Genomic DNA, 21,195 nt, shown 5'->3' with positions numbered 1-21,195 from the left:
CATCCAGATCAAGTGTCCTGCCATGTCTCAAGTACCTGTGTGCACGGCTTTCTACGTGGACAGATTGGTGACTATCATGGAGAGCCAGATTGAGTGGACCACAATAGCTGCCACCGATATACCATTGCACTAGCCATAATCTCTATCCAGCAATAGCCAAGTGAGAGGGGGATAACATGCCTAGACATCAATCAAGGTGTCCCTCCTCCTCAGGTAGTCTGAGAAGCACTACTGGACACTGAGAGGGAGGAGGAGTGCGAGCCTGCCACTTATAGGTGCACCTCTCAGGGTACTCTGGAGGTGAGCAACCACTCCTGGGCCCCTCTGTAGTGACCCCAGTGCATTGACTAGCCATGGCCAGAGATGATGCACCTGTGCAGGATGCTCCTCAGCATGCTGGGGCCTCCAGGCTGAGGGCAACCAGAGGATGGTGGTCAACATCATCTCAGGCAATGGGGGCAGCTTCCAGCTTAGTTGCAAATGTTGGGATTGCACTGTGTTGTAATGTTTGTAAATATATGAGAAAGAGTGAGAAAATTGGTGCGCCATGGTGTTCAACCCTCATGTTATAGTTTGAGATTAGTCTTGTCCCCTTTATTTGTATGGATTGAATGATCCTAATGTTGTCACCCAATTTTTACTTTCTTCCCACAGTGAATCACAGCCTTTGCTCCCCGCTTCAAAGAAAATGGCTGAGTTGTGACAGGCAGCTCCAAGCGCCTCACTTCCCTTCATAGACTGACCCACCTGTTCACTGCCAGAAATAAACAGCTGGGGATCGATCTGAAGGCCTGTGATCCTCATGCACCTCACACTTAAATCCAAATATATGATTTAATCGCAAAAAGTTCCACATTTATGAACAATAATGAAATACAAAACCATTAAAATTATCTTCTTGTCACATTGTGTCAGTATTACTCTTCCACTTCCTCCCCGTCGCCAGGATAATTTTATCCCAACCTTGGAGAATTGACTCAGCTCCTCCTGCACAATTCAAGCCTCACCCACCTCAATCCCCACTCCCTCAGGCAGCATTGTATTCTGCCCATCGTGAAAAATGCCCAGATGTAGGTATTGAAACATGAAACCACAAACGGTCACGAATGTAGTCCAATCCGTCATACAAACCAGCCTCCCATCCATTGACTCTATCTATACATTCTGCTGCCTCAGAAAAGCAGCCAGCATAATTAAGGACGCCACACACCCTGGACATTCTCTCTTCTGCCTTCTTCCTTTGGGAAAAAGATACAAAAGTCTGAGGTCACGTACCAACTGACTCAAGAACAGCTTCTTCCCTGCTGCCATCAGACTTTTGAATGGACCTACCTCGCACTAAATTGATCTTTCCCTACACCTTAATTATGACTGTAACACTTCATTCTGCACTCTCCTTTCCTTCTCTATGAACGGTATGCTTTGTCTGTATAGCATGCAAGAAACAATACTCTTCACTGTATACTACTACATGTGTCAATAATAAATCAAATCAAATATTGGGGGAGGACAACATTGAGTTTGGCTATGCCACCCTCACCATTGAAACTTACTTTCATTGCTCACTTGTGAAGGATGGTTACATGGACAAGGTTATAGACATTTGCATGTGTGAGAGCCCTCAACCTATTCCAGCAAATAATAGAAAAATGTGAAGTGACAACCTAAAATATATCATCCTATCCAGATGACATAGTATTGCGAATAATCATATTGTACCCTTGCATTATTGATAAATCAGATGTCTCACAATTTTGAAATACTGAGGAATTTGGAATTGTCATAATTTACAGAGGAAGTGATAATCTTTTTGAGACGTTCATAGTATTCCTCTTAGTAGAATAAGTGATAAGAACATGGTTTCTAAATTTAAACAAAAACAGCGTATGAAACTTCACCATTCTAAAGTGAATCTCCACTCACATCACACTCCTGTATAGCATCCATTGCAAGCAAATCATTTCCATGGCGTAGCTGGAAACACACAATCTGATGGGCTGCCTGGATATCCTTGCACTCTTTCTCCTGGGCTGTGCTGCACGCTTTGAACATATCCCTCAGCAATAAGTTGTACTTGCTGATTCTCTGAATAGGCTTCAGTAGGTAGGATGCCAGGTCCATCTTGTCACCCAATTCCAGCTGTTTGGTCTGTGCCGAGGGAAAGGAAGCAGGTTTAAACCATTTCATTGCATGAATTTGTCGGGGCAGATTTTCAGATAGTAGCGTTCGAACGTTGTCACGGGAGATTTTGAATGTTTTGAATACCCATCCAGTGAATTTTACTCAGACTGCGGTGGGGAGTGGGGGTAGATTTTGTACAAATGGCAATGTGGGCGCAAGTGCTGGAAAACAGGAATCTTGTTGGCAAGGTCTCATTTTCCGATATTCCTCCCCCCAACCCCCCTCTCCCGCCAGTGAAGTAACAAGGTCCCATTCAGGTTATGATGTAATAGAAAACTTAGTCCATTGTACTCTTGAGGTTTCCCCATTTTAAAGGAAATTGAGTGTTCCTGACCATGATATGTTCGTGGCTCATGCTCAAAATTTTGAGCTAAATTCTATACAATGCAGACATGTTTTGCCATTATGCAATGAAATGACTTTATTTAAGCCCTCCACTCTGCTATTCAGCACTCTCTTCTGATGCACATTGGAAAATAAAGTGTTGATAATATTATTCCAGTTGCTATAGAAAACATTCTACTTCCGCACCAAATCCCCTCTGATCACGGGAGACAAAAGTGGGATTTTCCAGCTTCGCCGCTGCATGTTTTCTAGTGGTGGAGACGGCTCACCATTGGCCACCAGCAGGACCTTCTGGTCTTGCTGATGTCTACGGTCTATGTCTGCCGGGGAACCCACCACATTGGCTTCCTTCGGCAGTGTGGTGAACCATAGATGGTTACCACTATGGGTACTTGTACATATGTTACTCCTGTTGCTGTTGGGGTTAGGGTTGGGGTGTTCCACCTGTTGGCATTGTTCTGTGGTACACTCCATTTGGCTCCGCCTTCTTACAGGGGTATAAAGGTTACTGCTACTTCCTAGTAGCCCTTAGTCTGGGATAGTATTGTTAAGCAGTGTGCTCTATTCTTGTTGTGAATAAAAGCCTTTATTCCTGGGTACGACCTTGTCTCCCGTGTGAATCAATCGCGCATCAGGCAGGACAAGATGATCCCTCAGGAAGCCTGCAGGAAGGACTGGAAAATCCCACCTGTAGAGTATTGTCATCTCAAGTCAAATATTTGCACATGACTGCCAGATTATTATTTTTCTCATTGCCTTCCTTTTCAATTGAAGGAAGGAGGGATTGGCCACAGCATGGAAAATGTCATGGGGCAATTCTAAGCGATGTGTTGAAATACTTCATAATGCAAGTTTTTTTCTTGCTGATCGATACATTGGGATGTTTTACTCTCTCCGACCTTCTGAGGTACCAACACACGGACACAAAATATCTGGTGTGAACTAAGTTCTGAGAATAAAACTAGCGAAACAATACATTAAACCTGTGTTGAGAACTTCACCTAATTGTTTATCAGAAACTGAAAAGGCAATCAAAGAAACCTTTATAAATCCTTCCCCATAGTGTACAAGTCATTTTCAGACTGCTATCCGATATATTCCAATAAATAATTTCTCAATGGGATTAGCAAAATTCTGGGTGCAGATCTGGTGCTCAGAAAAAGCCTTGGTAAAAGTGGAAGGAATAATTAAAGAATGAAAAAATAAAATCAGCATTACTCCTTTATTTCCCAAACAGGAAACCTCACAAAAATCCTAAGTGAAATGGGTTTTGCTCATCTTATCTCCAATTTTTTTTCATTCATTGAACGGACATGGGCTTCAGTGACAAATCCAGCATTTATTGCCCATCTCTAATTGTGCATGAGAAGGTAGTGGTTGGTGAGTTGCATTTTTGAACTGTTGCAGTCCATGTCATGTAGGTATATCCACAGTGCTGTTAGGGAGGGAATTCCAGGATTTTAACTCAATGAAGGAACAGCGATATATTTCCAAGTCAAGATGGTGAGTGACTTGGAGAGGAACTTGCAGGAGTTGGTATTCCCATATATCTGTTGCCCTTGTCCTTCTAGATGGTAGTGATCATGAGTTTGGAAGGTGGGTACAGCACCTTAGAGTTTGGACCAGTATTTTTATTTCCCAGTTTTTACTGGTGTCTCGTTTAAGGTACATAAGACCAGATTGGACCAGTATTTCCCAGTTTTATTGCTTTTCCTTGCTGAGTTCCTAAAGAGTGCATCTTTTAGGTGGAACACTGCTGCTACTGTGCACCGGCAGTGGAGGGAGTGAATGTTTGTGGATGGAGGTGCCAATCGATCTCTCAGACAGCCAACAACTTTCATTTGTACATATATAGAAAAATCAAAATTGATGCTCCTGGAAGTATTACTGGGATACTATAGCGGGATGTTTAATTTCCATCAGACTGGTGTGATGCACCAACTTGAAACACTTGTCAGGAGCGTGGAGCTGAGAAATTTAAACTTGGTTTCTCCCATGTTTGGAAGCAAAATTGGATTTTGGCTAAGATCAAGTGTAGTATCGGATCTGCACTTGGTTGAGGTCATGAGGTTACGCTGAGGCTTCATATGTTTCATATGAAGCAATTTTTAAAAGCGGCATCTCGGCCTTTTGGCTAAGATGCAAATGAGCTCAAGTCTTGGAGGAGGATCCTCCCGCTTCTCCAATCAGCTTGACTCATGTAGATCAGGCCCAGGACAGGGTGGCTTAGTCACCCGCCCTGTCTTGTCAGCCTGGATCGGAAATGTCTCAACTTGTTGAGACTCTGAATTGGATTTGATTTGATTGAATTGAAAAAGTATTAAAAAAAAAGAGAGAAATTTTGAATCGCTGTCTCCAGTCAACACAAGGAAGTGTGTCAGCCTGGATATTGCTTTGAGTTATCTCCGGGAGACCTGGCCAGAAGGCTGAAAGCAGTGAGTGTCTCGGTAATATAAGGGTCCTACACAACTGCACAGATAATTGAACCACATACTCTGAAGAAGCTGTTGCCGTGGTTGCTGAGTAGGAAATCGGATTGTGGCTTGTTCTTGCTGTACAACGCATACAGATCAAACTGATCCTTCTGGAATGAAAGAGAGTAGGTGAAAACTCTTGTCAAGAACAAAAAAATCACTTTTGACTCATTTGCTCTATTTTGCATTTCGTTCTGAATGTCATAATCAAATGAATAACAGTTTTGTTTCCAAATAAAACAAGGCTTTATTTTTACCTAGAATTAGAGATTCAAGGCAAGAGTCACTTCATGGAGGCAAATTAAGCAATAAGATTACTAAAGATTTCCTGAGTTTTTCCTGCTGACAGCACTGCTGTAATTTGTTACAATGGGAAATTGTTCAGGGCACAGAGCTGGCAAGACATCGTAGCCGCAATGTGAATCAGAGAGAGCTACATAAGCCAAAATAAAACTAAAACATGAAAGGAAATGGGGAAAACCTAGAGCTTTGAAATAATAGTACTAATGCATTTAAGGAGACTTGATGCATATATAACAAAAAAGAAATGGAAGAATATAGAACTAGGGTGAAGAGTAAATTTTCCAGCCCAGCCTGTGGGGCAGAAGATTTCATAGAATCCCTACAGTGCAGAAGGACACCATTCAGCTCAACAAGCCTGCACCAACCACAATCCCACCAGGCCCTATTCCCATAACACCATGCATTTACCCTGCTAGTCTCCCTGACACTAAGGGGCAATTTAGTGTGGCCAATCCACCTAACCCACACATCTTTGGAGTGTGGAAGGAAACCAGAGTGCCAGGAGGAAACCCACGCAGACAAAGGGAGAATGTGCAAACTCCACATAGTCACCCAAGGCCGGAATTGAGCCTGATTCCCTGGTGTAGTGAGGCAGTGTGCCACCGTGCCACCCATTTGACAGGCTATTGAAAGGTTCGTTGACCTCGGGCAGGGATTTCTGGTCTCGGGGGCAGATGGTAGGACCAAATAATCCTGTCCATAATGTTCATGCTGATAAATAATGCCAGGGGAAGCCTGCTAGTACAGAAACTAAGATAAAATAAATCTTGTTACCAACGCACATGTTTAAGGAAGCAGCGTCCAACTCTGATGGGCTCCCTTGCACAGCCCTCCAACTCTTTCAGAAAGTAATGGCTGTGGAAATCATATAGCTTCTCCAGGTTTCCAAAGATAACCCCTCGTTGTCCCCGCAGATCCTGGGGGAGGTCCATGCGCTCCATCTCAGGGAAGTAGTGTTTAACGACATAACCAAGGGAGCGGACATACTCTCTCTCCGTAATTAATAACTCTTCCATAATGTGCTGCAGTTTATTACTTGGAATTAAGAAGGAACAAACAGAAAACAAAAATAAGCCTAAAGAAAACCTTATTAACAATTATTCTTACGACTTAAAAAAACATTAACATATTTATGGATCAACATATTAATTGCCAACTAGGATTTCATTATTCAGCATGTACATTTTAAAATGCAAAATGTTATTGCCAGGGAGGTGAAAATCTTCACATTTTGAGTATTTCAGACTGGATTCACAGGGTCATGAAGACTCTACAGAGCTCCCAAATGATGGGTGTGACCCAGAGGTCCCACCCCCATTTCTGACTGATCCTATTGTCACCTACTGGGAAAAGGTGCGGGGTATTAATTTCACATGACGGAAACCAGAATTCGGCAGCAGTATTTGAACTCGTGCTAATTTTCAAAGTAGCAAGGACCTTAACCTGCAGTATCAGCCTTACCAATTTGCAGAGTAGTCATAAATGCTTTTGAAGGATGGATAAGGTCTGTAGCACTGTCATGATATAAAGTTTTTAAGTCTCCTGCCTGGGAAAATTTTAAAAAAACAGCTCGTCTGTGTCAGTGAGATTTAAGTAAAAAAACTCAATGAAGTTATTTAAATCCCTGGTCCTTTAAAAATTGAAAGAAGGCTGCCTGTGCCAATGAGAGTTGACAAAATCTGTTCGAGCATGCAAACAGAAGCAGAAGCAGCTAAGATTGGTCATTATCACATTGTTAACCACATTCGTAAAATGTTGGCGGAATGCAGATTTCAGTCTATGATGCTGACACAACTTGAAGCAGAAGAAACAAAAAACAGAAAATGCTGGAAAATCTCAGCAGGTCTGGCAGCATCTGTGAAAAGAAAATAGAGCTAAGGGTTCAAGTCTGGATGACCGTTCATCAGATATGAAGCAGAAGAATGTCTAGGAGGCATAAGGAGTGAGAGAGGGAGGAACAGAATGGAAGATAAACAAAGAGTGATGGAAAAATAAATAGTAGAAAAGTAAGTAAGGAGTTGAAGTAAGTTGCAAAATTTCATGCCCCTCCAGCGATTCTGCTGTAGCTTTCAGCGGAATGGTTGAAAATTAGATCAAGACTTGAATGTGTTGTAAGTTCCTGTATTCCCACACTGAGACTGACATAATGTTCACATCTGGTGAGAACAAGGCATACTGCACCAGAACAATTCAAGCTGGGTTCATGACCTGGATCCCAACTAAGAATATAACCACCTCACAAAGGGAGGCATCAGGAGCAGTTTTCATTTGATTTCCAGGAGATATTTGCCAAATAAATCCCCCCATGCCCGACATACCAGAGTTTCTGATTTCTTCCCCTACAGTTGCAGACATACCCGTGGGAACAAAAAACAGAGGCTCTCCTCAAGAAATTATGAACTTGGGCCAATGTCTGAGGTCCTGAAAGGGTACATCTGTGCATCCCACCAATTCAACTCCAAATTGGCAAGAAACTTCTGCCATCTGATTATCTAGGGATCTGGCAGAGGAGTTAGGGACGGGGATCCAGTCACACTGGTTCCACATCCCTTTTCTCACCACAGTGGGTAGAGGTCCAGATGAATATTTGGACAGCATGGCAGCACATTGGTTAGCACTGCTGCCTCAGGGTGCCAGGGACCCGGGTTTGATTCCAGCCTTGGGTGACTGTCTGTGTAGAGTTTGCACAATCTCCCTGTGTCAGCGTGGGTTTCCTCCCACAGTCCAAAGATGCACAGGTTAGGTGGATTAGCTATGCTAAATTGCCCCTTAGTGTCCCAAGATATGTAGGTTGGGGGATTAGTGGAGTTAATATGTGAGGTTCCAGGGGGTTGGGCCTGGATAAGATGCTCTGAAAGTTGGTGTAGACTTGATGGGCTGAATGGCCTCCTTCTGCACTGTAGGGATTCTATGATTCTATGAAGCTGGCAAATATGGTGCCCATCAAGTGAACTGCTTTGTTCTGAAGGCTTTTTCATTGTTGCAGCAATTGCACCCATCCAAGTGAGTGGACAGCACAACACTCCAGATTTGTGCCTTTTAGGGGTAGATATGATTTGGGAATTGAGGAGTTGAAATGTAATTGTCCCAAAGTTCACCTCAGGGAACAAAAATGTACTGGTTTCTTATATTAACATATAATGGAAAGGAGTTAATATCCTTACTAGGAATTTCTCTTTGTTTTCTTCTTCAATTCCTGCATTGTCCCATGTTCTGAGCTTGGCCCTGGAACTCTACTTAGGTCAGGACTCATAGCTGCAGTAACGCCACTGCTATTTCTGTTCATTGGAGTATGCCTTGGGCCTTTGTCTTCAGAGCAGAAGCTTGCATGCCGGGACAACTGAAAACCTTGTGCTGCCTGCAGAATCTTCTTCGAAGGATAACTTTTGTGTCGAATGGGAGGAGAGAAGACATGATCAGAATACGAAGGGAGAGAACAAATCTGTGAGCTGCTCTTGTCGCTGGAAACCTCACCTGAATGCAGCCACAGGGGCCAGTTAAATGTTGAAGAGTTTGCAGGTGCTCTGTTTGGATTATTTGTCGTGTTTTCTTTACGACTCTGAATGTTCCTGGGAGGCAAAGGCTTGCAATTTTCCTTTCTTTGACACATTACATCATCTTCAGGCCGAGAGCTCCCACACACATGAGAGCTACTTGTGACAATATCTTTATCGTCCTTCTGAACAGTGCCCTTTGTCTCTCCATTGATGTCCAATGATGGAGTTGTAACAGCTTTCAGGGTCTTCCGACAAAATTCCAGCTTTTCCTCCAGGAGTTGCCGGACCTCCTGACACCTCAGCCAGGTCACGTTCCACATCTTCATCCCTTTAGTACTGTTTAGGCTATGAACCTGGCTCTTCACCTGGCGGAATCTTTCCACGGAGTACTCTGCAAACCTCTGATGATAACTCTCAAGATAATCCAACATTGTTTCGTTGCATGTTCCTGACTGGTTCAAGTAATATTTACAATCCTCGGCAAACTTTGTGGCCTAACGAAAGAGGAAAAACATGCAATGAATGTTCGTTAAAAAAGAAAATACTGCAGATGCCGGAATTCTAAAAGGAAAAAAAGAGTAAATACTGGAAACAAACAGCACATTAGTGAATAACTGTGGAAGAAGCAGATGATCAGGTTTGAAGAAGCGAATTTATTTGCTCTCTGCACAGTTACTGACTGACCTGTTGCATGCTTCCAGCATTTTCTGTTATTTATATTGAATATACCTTTACCATGCAGAACAAAGTTACCAAACCTATATCTTTAACTGTTTTCCTTGGGCTTCTATTGGCTATTTGTGTATTTAGAATCATAGAATCCTACAGAGCAGAAGGAGGCCATTCGGCCCATCCAATCTGCACCGACCATCATACCACTTAAGCCCTATCCCCATAACCCCATACATTTACCCTAGCTAGTCCCCCTGACACGACGGGGCAATTTACCATGGCCAATCCACCTAACATCTTTGGACATCCTTTGTCCGAGGAACGTGGATTTTAAACACGTAACATAGGGTTGTCACTTCCCTTATCCACCACATTTTGGAGGAAACAAAACATGCAGGCCAAAATTCTCCACTCTCATTCACTCCACCATCACTGCCAGTGAAAATGGAGAATTTGGCATTCAGCCAAATCTCCATTCACAGCAGCAGGACTGGAGAATCCCAGCCACGGACGAGGTCAGAGAATCCCTGCCACAAGCTAACAGGTAGACCTGCTCCAGTTATCATGTGGGGATTCCCCCAAAATGTTGAATTTATCTTTGACAAGAGGTTCATGGAAACATCAGAGAAAGGAGGTAAAAGTCACTCCATTTCTCAAGTGTTTCTGTGGAATGGCTTCTCAAAGCGAGGCTCAAACCCAACTCCTGGTTGAATTCCCAAGCAATATTTGAATGTAAATGACCCAAATGGCCCAGAGGGAAGCAGTGACACCCAATTAGAGGCATTCCGGGATGGGAGAGTTGAATTCAACTGGGGTGTCAGAATAAATCCAACAACTACAGCCAGTCAGATTAACATCAGGTGAAAGTTGGTTGCAATGATAATCCGGGACAAAATTAACAGTTACTTGGACTCATAAACTTCCAAACAGGTCAACCCTCTTCAATTCTATGGCTGGAGGTTTACCGGCACACTGCCCTGGAATCGGGGTGGGCGAGGCTCGCAGAACAGCATCCTCCGTTGGTCTTGGGTGGGATCTTACAAGCCTCGGGTAGGTGAGGCGGTAAAATTCCAGCATATATGTTGGTTAGACCTCAGTGTAGCTGCTCGAAAGTCTTTTACTCTGGAGTGCCAGTCAGTCCTGGCAAGGAAAATTGTGGAATGGTAATTATGGATTTTATTATACTTTATCTAACTCATGCAATTTTTAACATCACATGAAGAAATCTCGTGAATAAGCCATTTATTTTATAGTTCTTCGAGTTACGATGGTCTTGATGCAAACCTTATCACAGTAGCTGTATAAGTTAACTAGAGCCTCCAGTTCCACCTGACGTCTCTGAGCTCGAATGTGAAAATTGTTCAGCCGTAGTTTGAAATTTTCCACCATATCTCCGAACGCTGCAAACTCAGGATACGAAAAACCATCCAGCTGCTTTGCTTCTTTCAACAGCTCCAAGCCCTTTTTGTGTTCCTGCTGTAATGAACAATTGCGGGGAAATTAAGGAATAAAAGATGACTAATTGTAGGACTCGAGGTGAACAACTGCATTTACATAGCACCTTTAATGAGCCAAGACACTCCACAAGAGTATCGTTAAAAGTTTGGCACCAAGCTGCATAAGGAGCTATTAGAAAGTTGTTGTGGGTTTAATCTCAGTTGTTTGGATTGAATCTCAGTTGTTTGGGTTTAATCCCAGTTGTTGTGGGTTTAATCTCAGTTGTTTGGATTTAATCTCAGTTGTTTGGGTTTAATCTCAGTTGTTGTGGGTTTAATCTCAGTTGTTTGGATTTAATCTCAGTTGTTGTGGGTTTAATCTCAGTTGTTTGGATTGAATCTCAGTTGTTTGGATTTAATCTCAGTTGTTGTGGGTTTAATCTCAGTTGTTTGGATTGAATCTCAGTTGTTTGGGTTTAAACCCAGTTGTTGTGGGTTTAATCTCAGTTGTTTGGATTTAATCTCAGTGGTTTGGGTTTAATCTCAGTTGTTTGGATTTAATCTCAGTTGTTTGGATTTAATCTCAGTTGTTTGGGTTTAATCTCAGTTGTTTGGGTTTAATCTCAGTTGTTTGGGTTTAATCTCAGTTGTTTGGATTTAATATCAGTTGTTTGGGTTTAATCTCAGTTGTTTGGGTTTAATATCAGTTGTTTGGATTTAATCTCAGTTGTTTGGGTTTAATATCAGTTGTTTGGGTTTAATATCAGTTGTTCTGGGTTTAATCTCAGTTGTTTGGGTTTAATATCAGTTGTTTAGGTTTAATCTCAGTTGTTTTGGGTTTAATCTCAGTTGTTTGGGTTTAATATCAGTTGTTCTGGGTTTAGTCTCAGTTGTTCTGGGTTTAATATCAGTTGTTTGGGTTTAATCCCAGTTGTTTGGGTTTAATCTCAGTTGTTTGGGTTTAATATCAGTTGTTAATATCAGGGATTTGTTCCCAGGAGCAGGCTGAGGGTAAGAGAGTGGGTTTTCTGACTTTAATTAATTATTTATTTTTTCAGTTAATTTTGGGTTTAAAATCGGAGGTTTTTTTCAAAACCGGAAGTCGGGCCAGGAGAGGCCTGGGGAAGTTTTTGGAGGGTTTAAAAGCGCACCAAAGTATACAGCGGGCAGCATCGTAGCGGGCGGCAGAGTGAGTGGGAAGTTGAGTGAGCTGTCAGGGCTTTGGCTCACAGGGCTTGGACGAGCAGGGGTGAGTTTTTGTTTCCTTACACTCTTATTAACTTTTCACTGTCTTACTTGACATAAAGTGTCCAGTATGAGTGTGAAACCAGTGTGTTGTTCCCAGTGTAGGATGTGGGAGGTCCTGGAGGCATCTGGCCTCCCAGACATCCACATCTGTGAGGGGTGTGTCGAGCTGCGGTTCCTGAGGGACCGTGTTAGGGAGCTGGAACTGCAGCTCGAGGATCTTAGGCTGATGAGGGAGAATGAGGAGGTGATAGACAAGAGCTATCATCAGGTGGTCACACCAGGGCAACGGGAGGAGGCCAAGTGGGTGATGGCCAGGAAGGGTAAGGCTAGGGTGGTTGAGAGCACCCCAGTGGATTTGCCCCTGCACAACAAGTACTCTTGCTTGAGTACTGCTGGGGGGGACAGCCCGCCTGGGGGAAGCAGCAGTGGCCGTGTCTCCGCAGTGGAGTCCAGCCCTGTAACTCAGAGGGCTAAGGAAAAGAGGAGGAAGGCGGTATTAATCGGGGACTCGATGGTGAAGGGGACAGACAGGCGTTTCTGCGGAGGTAGGCGGGATTCTCGCATGGTGGTCTGCCTCCCTGGGGCCGGGATCCAGGATGTCGCTAGTCGCGTCCCGGAAATCCTGAGGTGGGAGGGAGAGGAGCCTGAGGTAGCGGTACATATTGGTACCGCTGATGTGGGTAGGAAGGGAGAAGGGGTCATGAAAAGGGAGTACAGGGAATTAGGGAGACAGCTGAGAAAGAGGAAAGCAAAGGTAGTAATCTCAGGATTACTGCCTGTGCCACGGGAAGGTGAGGGCAGGAATGGAGTGAGGTGGAAGATGAATGTGTGGCTGAGGGACTGGTGCAGGGGGCAGGGATTCAGGTTCCTGGACCATTGGGACCTCTTTAGGGGCAGGGGTGATCTGTATACAAAAAACGGGTGGAACTTGAATCACACGGGGACCAATATCCTGGCCGGTAGGTTGGCTAAGGTTACTGGGGAGAATTTAAACTAGATAGGTTGGGGGGAGGGGAGCTAGAAGAGTTGACTAGGATCAAGGAACTAATTGATGGGGTGGAGGATGCAGGGGTAAGGGGAATTACAAAATTAATGGTAGAGGAGAGGGTGCAAGTGAATGAAGGCGGTAATTTAGATAAGGGAGTAGAGGGAGAGGGTGTTCGCGACTCATCAAAGCGGGTCCAGATAAAAGCTGGAATAAGGACACTTTGCCTGAATGCACGAAGCATTCGGAACAAGGTAAATGAGTTGATGGTGCAAATCAGCACGAGTGGGTACGATCTAGTGGCCATTACAGAAACGTGGCTGAAAGGTGACCAGGACTGGGAGATGAATATCCAGGGGTATCAGGCGTTTAGGAAGAATAGACAGGAAGGAAAAGTTGGTGGGGTCGCGCTATTAATAAGAGATAATATCAGGGTAGTACTGAGGGATGACATAGGCTCTGAGGAACAAAACGTGGAATCATTATGGGTAGAGATGAGGAATAGTAGAGGGAGAAAGACACTAGTAGGTGTGGTATATAGGCCCCCAAATAATAATGTTGAGGTAGGGAGGGCTATAAACAAGCAGATAAGGGATGCGTGTAAAAACGGAACGGCAATAATCATGGGGGACTTCAACATGCACATTGACTGGCAGACTCAAGTCGGTAAGGGTGGAATGGAGGAAGAGTTCTTAGAATGCTGTCGGGATAGTTTCCTTGAACAGCATGTTACGGAACCGACGAGGGAACGAGCTATTTTGGATCTGGTATTGTGTAACGAGGTAGGTAGAATTAAGGATCTTATTGTGAAGGACCCTCTTGGGTCTAGTGACCACAATATGGTCGAATTTCTGATTCAGATGGAAGAGGAGAAAGTTTGGTCCCAAACCAGTGTCCTCTGTTTGAACAGAGGGAAATATGATAGGATGAGGGATGAATTGGCTAAGGTAGACTGGGAGAGCAGGCTGGCAGGTAGGATAGCTGAGGAACAGTGGAGGATTTTTAAAGAGATCCTTTTCAGTTCTCAGCAAAAATATATTCCAGCAAAAAACAAGGATTGTAAGAAAAGGGAGAACCAGCCGTGGATAACGAAGGAAATAAAGGAGAGTATTAAAATAAAAACAGCTGCGTACAGAGTGGCCAAAAATAGTGGAGAAACAAGTGATTGGGAAAAATTTAAGAAACAACAAAGAGAGACTAAGAAAGCGATAAAGAAAGGAAGGATAGACTATGAAGCTCGGCTAGCAATTAATATAAAAAATGATAGTAAAAGTTTTTATAAATATATAAAAAGGAATAGAGTGGCTAGAGTGAATGTTGGACCCTTGGAGGACGAGAGGGGGGAGTTAATAGTGGGAAATGAGGATATGGCTGAGTCTTTAAATAAGTTTTTTGTGTCGGTCTTCACGGTGGAGGACACAAATAGTTTGCCAAATATTAACGATAGAGGGTTGGCAGCAGGAGAAATACTTAATACAATTAATGTTACCAGAGAGGCAGTGCTGGGTAGACTAATGGGACTGAAGGTGGATAAGTCCCCGGGTCCGGATGGAATGCATCCCAGGGTATTGAAAGAAATGTCAGAGGTAATAGTGGATGCGTTAGTGATTATTTATCAAAACTCGTTGCATTCTGGGGTAGTGCCGGTTGATTGGAAAACGGCTAATGTTACGCCGCTGTTTAAAAAAGGAAGGAGACAAAAGGCGGGTAACTATAGGCCGGTCAGCTTAACGTCTGTAGTAGGGAAAATGCTGGAATCCATTATTAAAGAGGAGATAGCAGGGCATCTGGATAGAAATGGTTCGATCAATCAGACGCAGCATGGATTCATGAGGGGAAAGTCGTGCTTGACAAACATGTTGGATTTTTATGAAGATGTGACTAGGGCGGTTGATGGAGGAGAACCGGTGGATGCGGTGTTTTTGGATTTCCAAAAGGCGTTTGATAAGGTGCCCCATAAAAGGCTACTGAAGAAGATTAGGGCACACGGAGTTGGGGGTAGTGTGTTAAAGTGGATTGGGGACTGGCTATCCGACAGGAAGCAAAGAGTCGGAATAAATGGGTGTTTTTCCGGTTGGAGGAAGGTAACTAGTGGCGTGCCGCAGGGATCGGTACTCGGGCCGCAACTATTTACCATTTATATAGATGATCTGGAGGAGGGGACGGAGTGTAGGGTAACGAAGTTTGCAGACGACACAAAGATAAGTGGAAAAGTGAATCGTGTGGAGGACGGAGAAGATCTGCAGAGAGATTTGGACAGGCTGAGTGAGTGGGCGAGGATATGGCAAATGGAGTATAACGTTGAGAAATGCGAGGTTATACACTTTGGAGGAAATAATAACAAATGGGATTACTATCTCAATGGAAACAAATTAAAACATGCTACCGTGCAAAGGGACCTGGGGGTCCTTGTGCATGAGACGCAAAAGCCCAGTCTGCAGGTACAACAGGTGATCAAGAAGGCAAATGGGATGTTGGCCTATATTGCGAAGGGGATAGAATATAAAAGCAGGGATGTCTTGATGCACCTGTACAGGGCATTGGTGAGGCCGCAGCTGGAATACTGTGTGCAGTATTGGTCCCCTTATATGAGGAAGGATATATTGGCATTGGAGGGAGTGCAGAGAAGGTTCACCAGGTTGATACCGGAGATGAGGGGTTTGGATTATGAGGAGAGGCTGAGGAGATTGGGTTTGTACTCGTTGGAGTTTAGAAGGATGAGGGGGGATCTTATGGAGACTTATAAGATAATGCGGGGGCTGGATAGGGTGGAGGCGGAGAGATTCTTTCCACTTAGTAAGGAAGTTAAAACTAGAGGACACAGCCTCAAAATAAAGGGGGGTCGGTTTAAGACAGAGTTGAGGAGGAACGTCTTCTCCCAGAGGGTGGTGAATCTCTGGAATTCTCTGCCCACTGAGGTGGTGGAGGCTACCTCGCTGAATATGTTTAAAGCGGGGATGGATGGATTCCTGATCGGTAAGGGAATTAAGGGTTATGGGGATCAGGCGGGTAAGTGGTACTGATCCACGTCAGATCAGCCATGATCTTATTGAATGGCGGGGCAGGCTCGAGGGGCTAGATGGCCTACTCTTGCTCCTATTTCTTATGTTCTTATGTTCTTAGAACAGGGGAGGCAGGTTTTTTTTTAGAAGTGTCCTTAAAGGAACAGCTAAAGCTAGAGAGGCAGAGAGTTGTAAGGCCAGAATGCAAAAGCTTAGAACAAAACTTTAGTTTTACTAAACATTATTTTGCCCTGTGCCCTCCATTCATTTTGTGCCATTATTAAATTTTCAGCCACATTCTTAACACCTTACACATAGCTGTTATTCATCCACTCATTGACAAGCTACTTGTAACTCAGGGAGTGAGTGATTAAAGTAACTGAAATCAGTCTTAACATTGGAGACGGATTGAATGCAATGTGCACAGAACCACAGATCAGCTCAAACATTCCTACAACAAAGTTGAGTTATTACATAAAGTCTGCCTATATCTGATTTTATCAATAATGGGTTCCTAACACTAATTTTGATCATTTCATTGACTTTTTTAATATTGTGAATACAAGAACCAACAAGAATTTTGATTTTTTTTCCACCAAGTGAGTTAAAATATACATGAAACAAACAGTGGGTTTATTTTTTTTTAGGATTTTCTGTGGTTACTGCCCATTAGAATATCATAACATCATGGAAGGTCTCACAAATTGTAATTTATTTCCTGGCCTCGACCACAGACCATCAACAGAGTCTTATCAATTCCATTGTTAAGGATTGTTAATGTTAATTACATAGTTAAAGTTGAAACAGATATAAATAGGGGGTCAGGGATAGTTTAGCCAAGTTGCTAGATGGCTAGCACACAGTTCAGAGCAGGTATGAAGGGCTGAGTGGCCTACTCCTGCCCCTAATTTGTATAATAATGCCTACAGTGCAGGTTCGATTCCTATACCGGCAGAGATAGAATTGGGGCCTACCTCCTTCCCGGAGTGTGGAAGGCAATGGTAACCAGCACTGACAAAAACTGCCAAGAGCTCAGGATGAAGCATCAGCTGACAACGGGCCAAGGGGCTACTTCGGGGCAGGGCACACATAACATGTACATTTATAATTAAGTACAGGTTCATCCGTTTCTTAAAAAGAGCATATAAGAACATAAGATCGTAAGAACTAGGAGCAGGAGTAGGCCATCTGGCCCCTCGTGCCTGCTCCGCCATTCAATAGGATCATGGCTGATCTTTTCATGGACTCAGCCCCACTTACTCGTCTGCTCACCATAACCCTTAATTCCTTTACTGTTCAAAAATGTATCTATCCTTGCCTTAAAAACATTCAATGAGGTAGCCTCAACTGCTTCACTGGGCAGGGAATTCCACAGATTCACAACCCTTTGCGTGAAGAAGTTCCTCCTCAACTCAGTCCTAAATCTGCTTCCCCTTATTTTGAGGCTACGCCCCCTAGTTCTAGTTTCACCCGCCAGTGGAAACAACTTCCCTGCTTCGATCCTATCTATTCCCTTCATAATCCTATATGTTTCTATGCGATCTCCCCTCATTCTTCTGAATTCCAATGAGTATAGCCCCAGTCTACTCAGTCTCTCCTCATAAGCCAACCCTCTCAACTCCGGAATCAACCTAGTGAATCTCCTCTGCACCCCTCCAGTGCCACTATATCCTTTCTCAAGTAAGGAGACCAAAACTGTACACAGTACTCCAGGTGTGGCCTTACCAGCACCTTATACAGCTGCAACATAACCTCACTGTTTTTAAACTCCATCCCTCTCACAATAAAAGACAAAGTTCCATTTGCCTTCTTAATTACCTGCTGCACCTGCAAACCAACTCCTTGAGATTCCTGCACAAGGACACCCAGGTCCCTCTGCACAGCAGCATGCTGCAATTTTTTACCATTTAAATAATAGTCAATTTTGCTGTTATTCCTACCAAAATGGATGACCTCACATTTACCAACATTATACTCCATCTGCCAGACCCTCGCCCACTCGCTTAGACTATCTATCTCCCTTTGCAGACTTTCAGCATCCTCGGCACACTTTGCTCCGCCACTTTGATCATAGTGTCATCTGCGAATTTTGACAAACTACACTTGGTCCCCATCCAAATCATCTATGTAAATCATAAATATTGATCCCTGAGGCACACCACTAGTCACTGATCGCCAACCAGAAAAACACCCATTTACCCCCACTCTTTGCTTTCTGCTAGTTAACCAATCCTCTATCCATGCTAATACATTACCCGTAACACTGTGCACCTTTATCTTATGCAGCAGTCTTTCATGCGGCACCTTGTCAAATGCCTTCTGGAAATCCAGATACCCCACATCCACAGGTCCCCATTGTAATGTTCTCAAAGAATTCCACCAAATTAGTCAAACATGACCTTCCCTTCATGAACCCATGCTGCGTCTTACCAATGGGACAATTTATATCCAGATGTCTCGCTATTTCTTTCTTGATGATAGATTTAAGCATTTTCCCTACTACAGAAGTTAATTTAACCGGCCTATAGTTACCTGCCTTTTGTCTACCTCCTTTTTTAAACAGTGGCGTCACATTTGCTGTTTTCCAATCTGCGGGAACCACCCCAGAGACCAGCGAATTTTGGTAAATTACCACTAGTGCATTTGCTATTTCTCCCTCCATCTCTTTTAGTATCCTGGGATGCATTCCATTAGGACCAGGAGACTTAGAACATAGAACATAGAACATTACAGCACAGAACAGGCCCTTCGGCCCATGATGTTGTGCCGACCTTCATCTGAAACCAAGATCAAGCTATCCCACTCCCTACCATCCTGGTGTGCTCCATGTGCCTATCCAATAACCGCTTAAATGTTCCTAAAGTGTCTGACTCCACTATCACTGCAGGCAGTCCATTCCACACCCCAACCACTCTCTGCGTGAAGAACCTACCTCTGATATCCTTCCGATATCTCCCACCATGAACCCTATAGTTATGCCCCCTTGTAATAGCTCCATCCACCCGAGGAAATAGTCTTTGAACGTTCACTCGATCTATCCCCTTCATCATTTTATAAACCTCTATTAAGTCTCCCCTCAATCTCCTCCGCTCCAAAGAGAACAGCCCCAGCTCCCTCAACCTTTCCTCATAAGACCGACACTCCAAACCAGGCAGCATCCTGGTAAATCTCCTCTGCACTCTTTCCAGCGCTTCCACATCCTTCTTATAGTGAGGTGACCAGAACTGCACGCAATATTCCAAATGCGGTCTCACCAAGGTCCTGTACAGTTGCAGCATAACCCCACGGCTCTTAAACTCCAACCCCCTGTTAATAAAAGCTAACACACTATATGCCTTCTTCACAGCTCTATCCACTTGAGTGGCAACCTTTAGAGATCTGTGGATATGGACCCCAAGATCTCTCTGTTCCTCCACAGTCTTCAGAACCCTACCTTTGACCCTGTAATCCACATTTAAATTAGTCCTACCAAAATGAATCACCTCACATTTATCAGGGTTAAACTCCATTTGCCATTTTTCAGCCCAGCTTTGCATCCTATCTATGTCTCTTTGCAGCCTACAACAGCCCTCCACCTCATCCACTACTCCACCAATCTTGGTGTCATCAGCAAATTTACTGATCCACCCTTCAGCCCCCTCCTCTAAGTCATTAATAAAAATCACAAAGAGCAGAGGACCAAGCACCGATCCCTGTGGCACTCCGCTAGCAACCTGCCTCCAGTCCGAAAATTTTCCATCCAACCCCATGAACACCTTTAGCCCCATTAACTTGCCCAACACTATCTCTTTTGTGATAATGATAATTTCTAGGTTCTCATTTGCCATAGCCTTCCTGTCATCAATTTTTGGCATGTTATTTGTGTCTTCCACTGTGAAGACCAACACAAAATATCTGTTCAATGCTTCAGCCATTTTCTCATTTCCAGTTATTACATCCCCCTTCTCGTCCTCTAAAGGACCAATGTTTACTTCAGCCGCTGTTTTTCATTTTATATATTTGTAGAAACCTTTGCTATCTCTTTTTATATTCTGAGCTAGTTTACTCTCATAATCAATCTTACTTTTCTTTATAGCTTTTTTCGTGGCTTTCTGCTGACCTTTAAAAATTTCCCAATCCTCTAGGTTCCCCTAATCTTTGCCACTTTGAATGCATTTTCTTTCAATTTGATACTCTCCTTTATTTCCTTAGATATCCTGATTATCTCTTTTTCTACAGTCCTTCCTTATCATTGGAATATACTTTTGCTGAGCACTGTGAAAGATCACTTTGAAAGTCCTCCACTGTTCTTCAATTGTCTCACCATAAAGTTTTTGCTCCCAGTCTACTTTAGCCAACTCCTCCCTCATTCCTTTGTAGTCTCCTTTGTTTAAGCACAAGACACTGATATTGGATTTTACCTTCTATCGATCCATCTGTATTTTAAATTTAACCATACTGTGATCGCTTCTTCCAATAAGATCCCTAACTGCAAGATCATTAATTATTCCCATCTCATTACACAGGACCAGTTCTAGAATAGCTTGCTCCCTTGTAGGTTCCATTACATACTGTATAGATAGGAGAGAGCTGAGACATTGGGTATAATGGGAAGAATGCTGAGGTTGAACAAGTCAATAAACTCTCAGTAAAGAAAAGCTCTAGATCTTGGTTTCAGCCTCACCAGCCAGCTTGGATCCGGTTAACAGTCCATTTAATCAGATAGTTCTCATTTCCTATCCTGCTGTTTGCATTGCTTCTTGGTAGTGTGGCTATTCAAGGAATATTTATTGTATAATACGTTTTTCTATGTACTGTGCACATAAACTGACAGTAGCTGCTTATATTTTAAACAACAAATGGAATCAAACTTGTCCATATATGGAGTAACCCCATGAACATCTGTCATATTGAGGATTATCTCTTTAGTTTAATAACTAAAAATGCATGATTTTAAGAAGCTATTCAGTGAACACATACCGGGGTATATTTTCTGATTGGTGCTACTTCTATAACAACATTACATGATTGTTATAAACTAGTATTCATTTTTATTCAGGTGTTAACCCATTT

General features: G+C 43.3%; 1 protein-coding gene across 1 annotated transcript in view; it reads right to left on the bottom strand.

The window, feature by feature from the left end:
* Positions 1-21,195, bottom strand: part of quoa (quattro a) — a 129,415-nt gene that overhangs the window by 34,707 nt on the left and 73,513 nt on the right. The window contains exons 13-17 of the mRNA XM_078236058.1: positions 10,757-10,948; positions 8,468-9,294; positions 6,086-6,338; positions 5,021-5,110; positions 1,924-2,148 (exon numbers count right to left, since the gene is read on the bottom strand). Coding sequence (XP_078092184.1) covers positions 1,924-2,148; positions 5,021-5,110; positions 6,086-6,338; positions 8,468-9,294; positions 10,757-10,948 — 1,587 coding nt within the window. The remainder of the gene's footprint in view (positions 1-1,923; positions 2,149-5,020; positions 5,111-6,085; positions 6,339-8,467; positions 9,295-10,756; positions 10,949-21,195) is intronic.

This window comes from Mustelus asterias, chromosome 20 (genome assembly GCF_964213995.1).
Source record: "Mustelus asterias chromosome 20, sMusAst1.hap1.1, whole genome shotgun sequence".
NCBI lineage: Eukaryota > Metazoa > Chordata > Chondrichthyes > Carcharhiniformes > Triakidae > Mustelus > Mustelus asterias.
The sequence above is the reverse complement of the archived record's forward strand: the minus strand, read 5'-3'. Positions and strand labels throughout refer to the sequence as shown.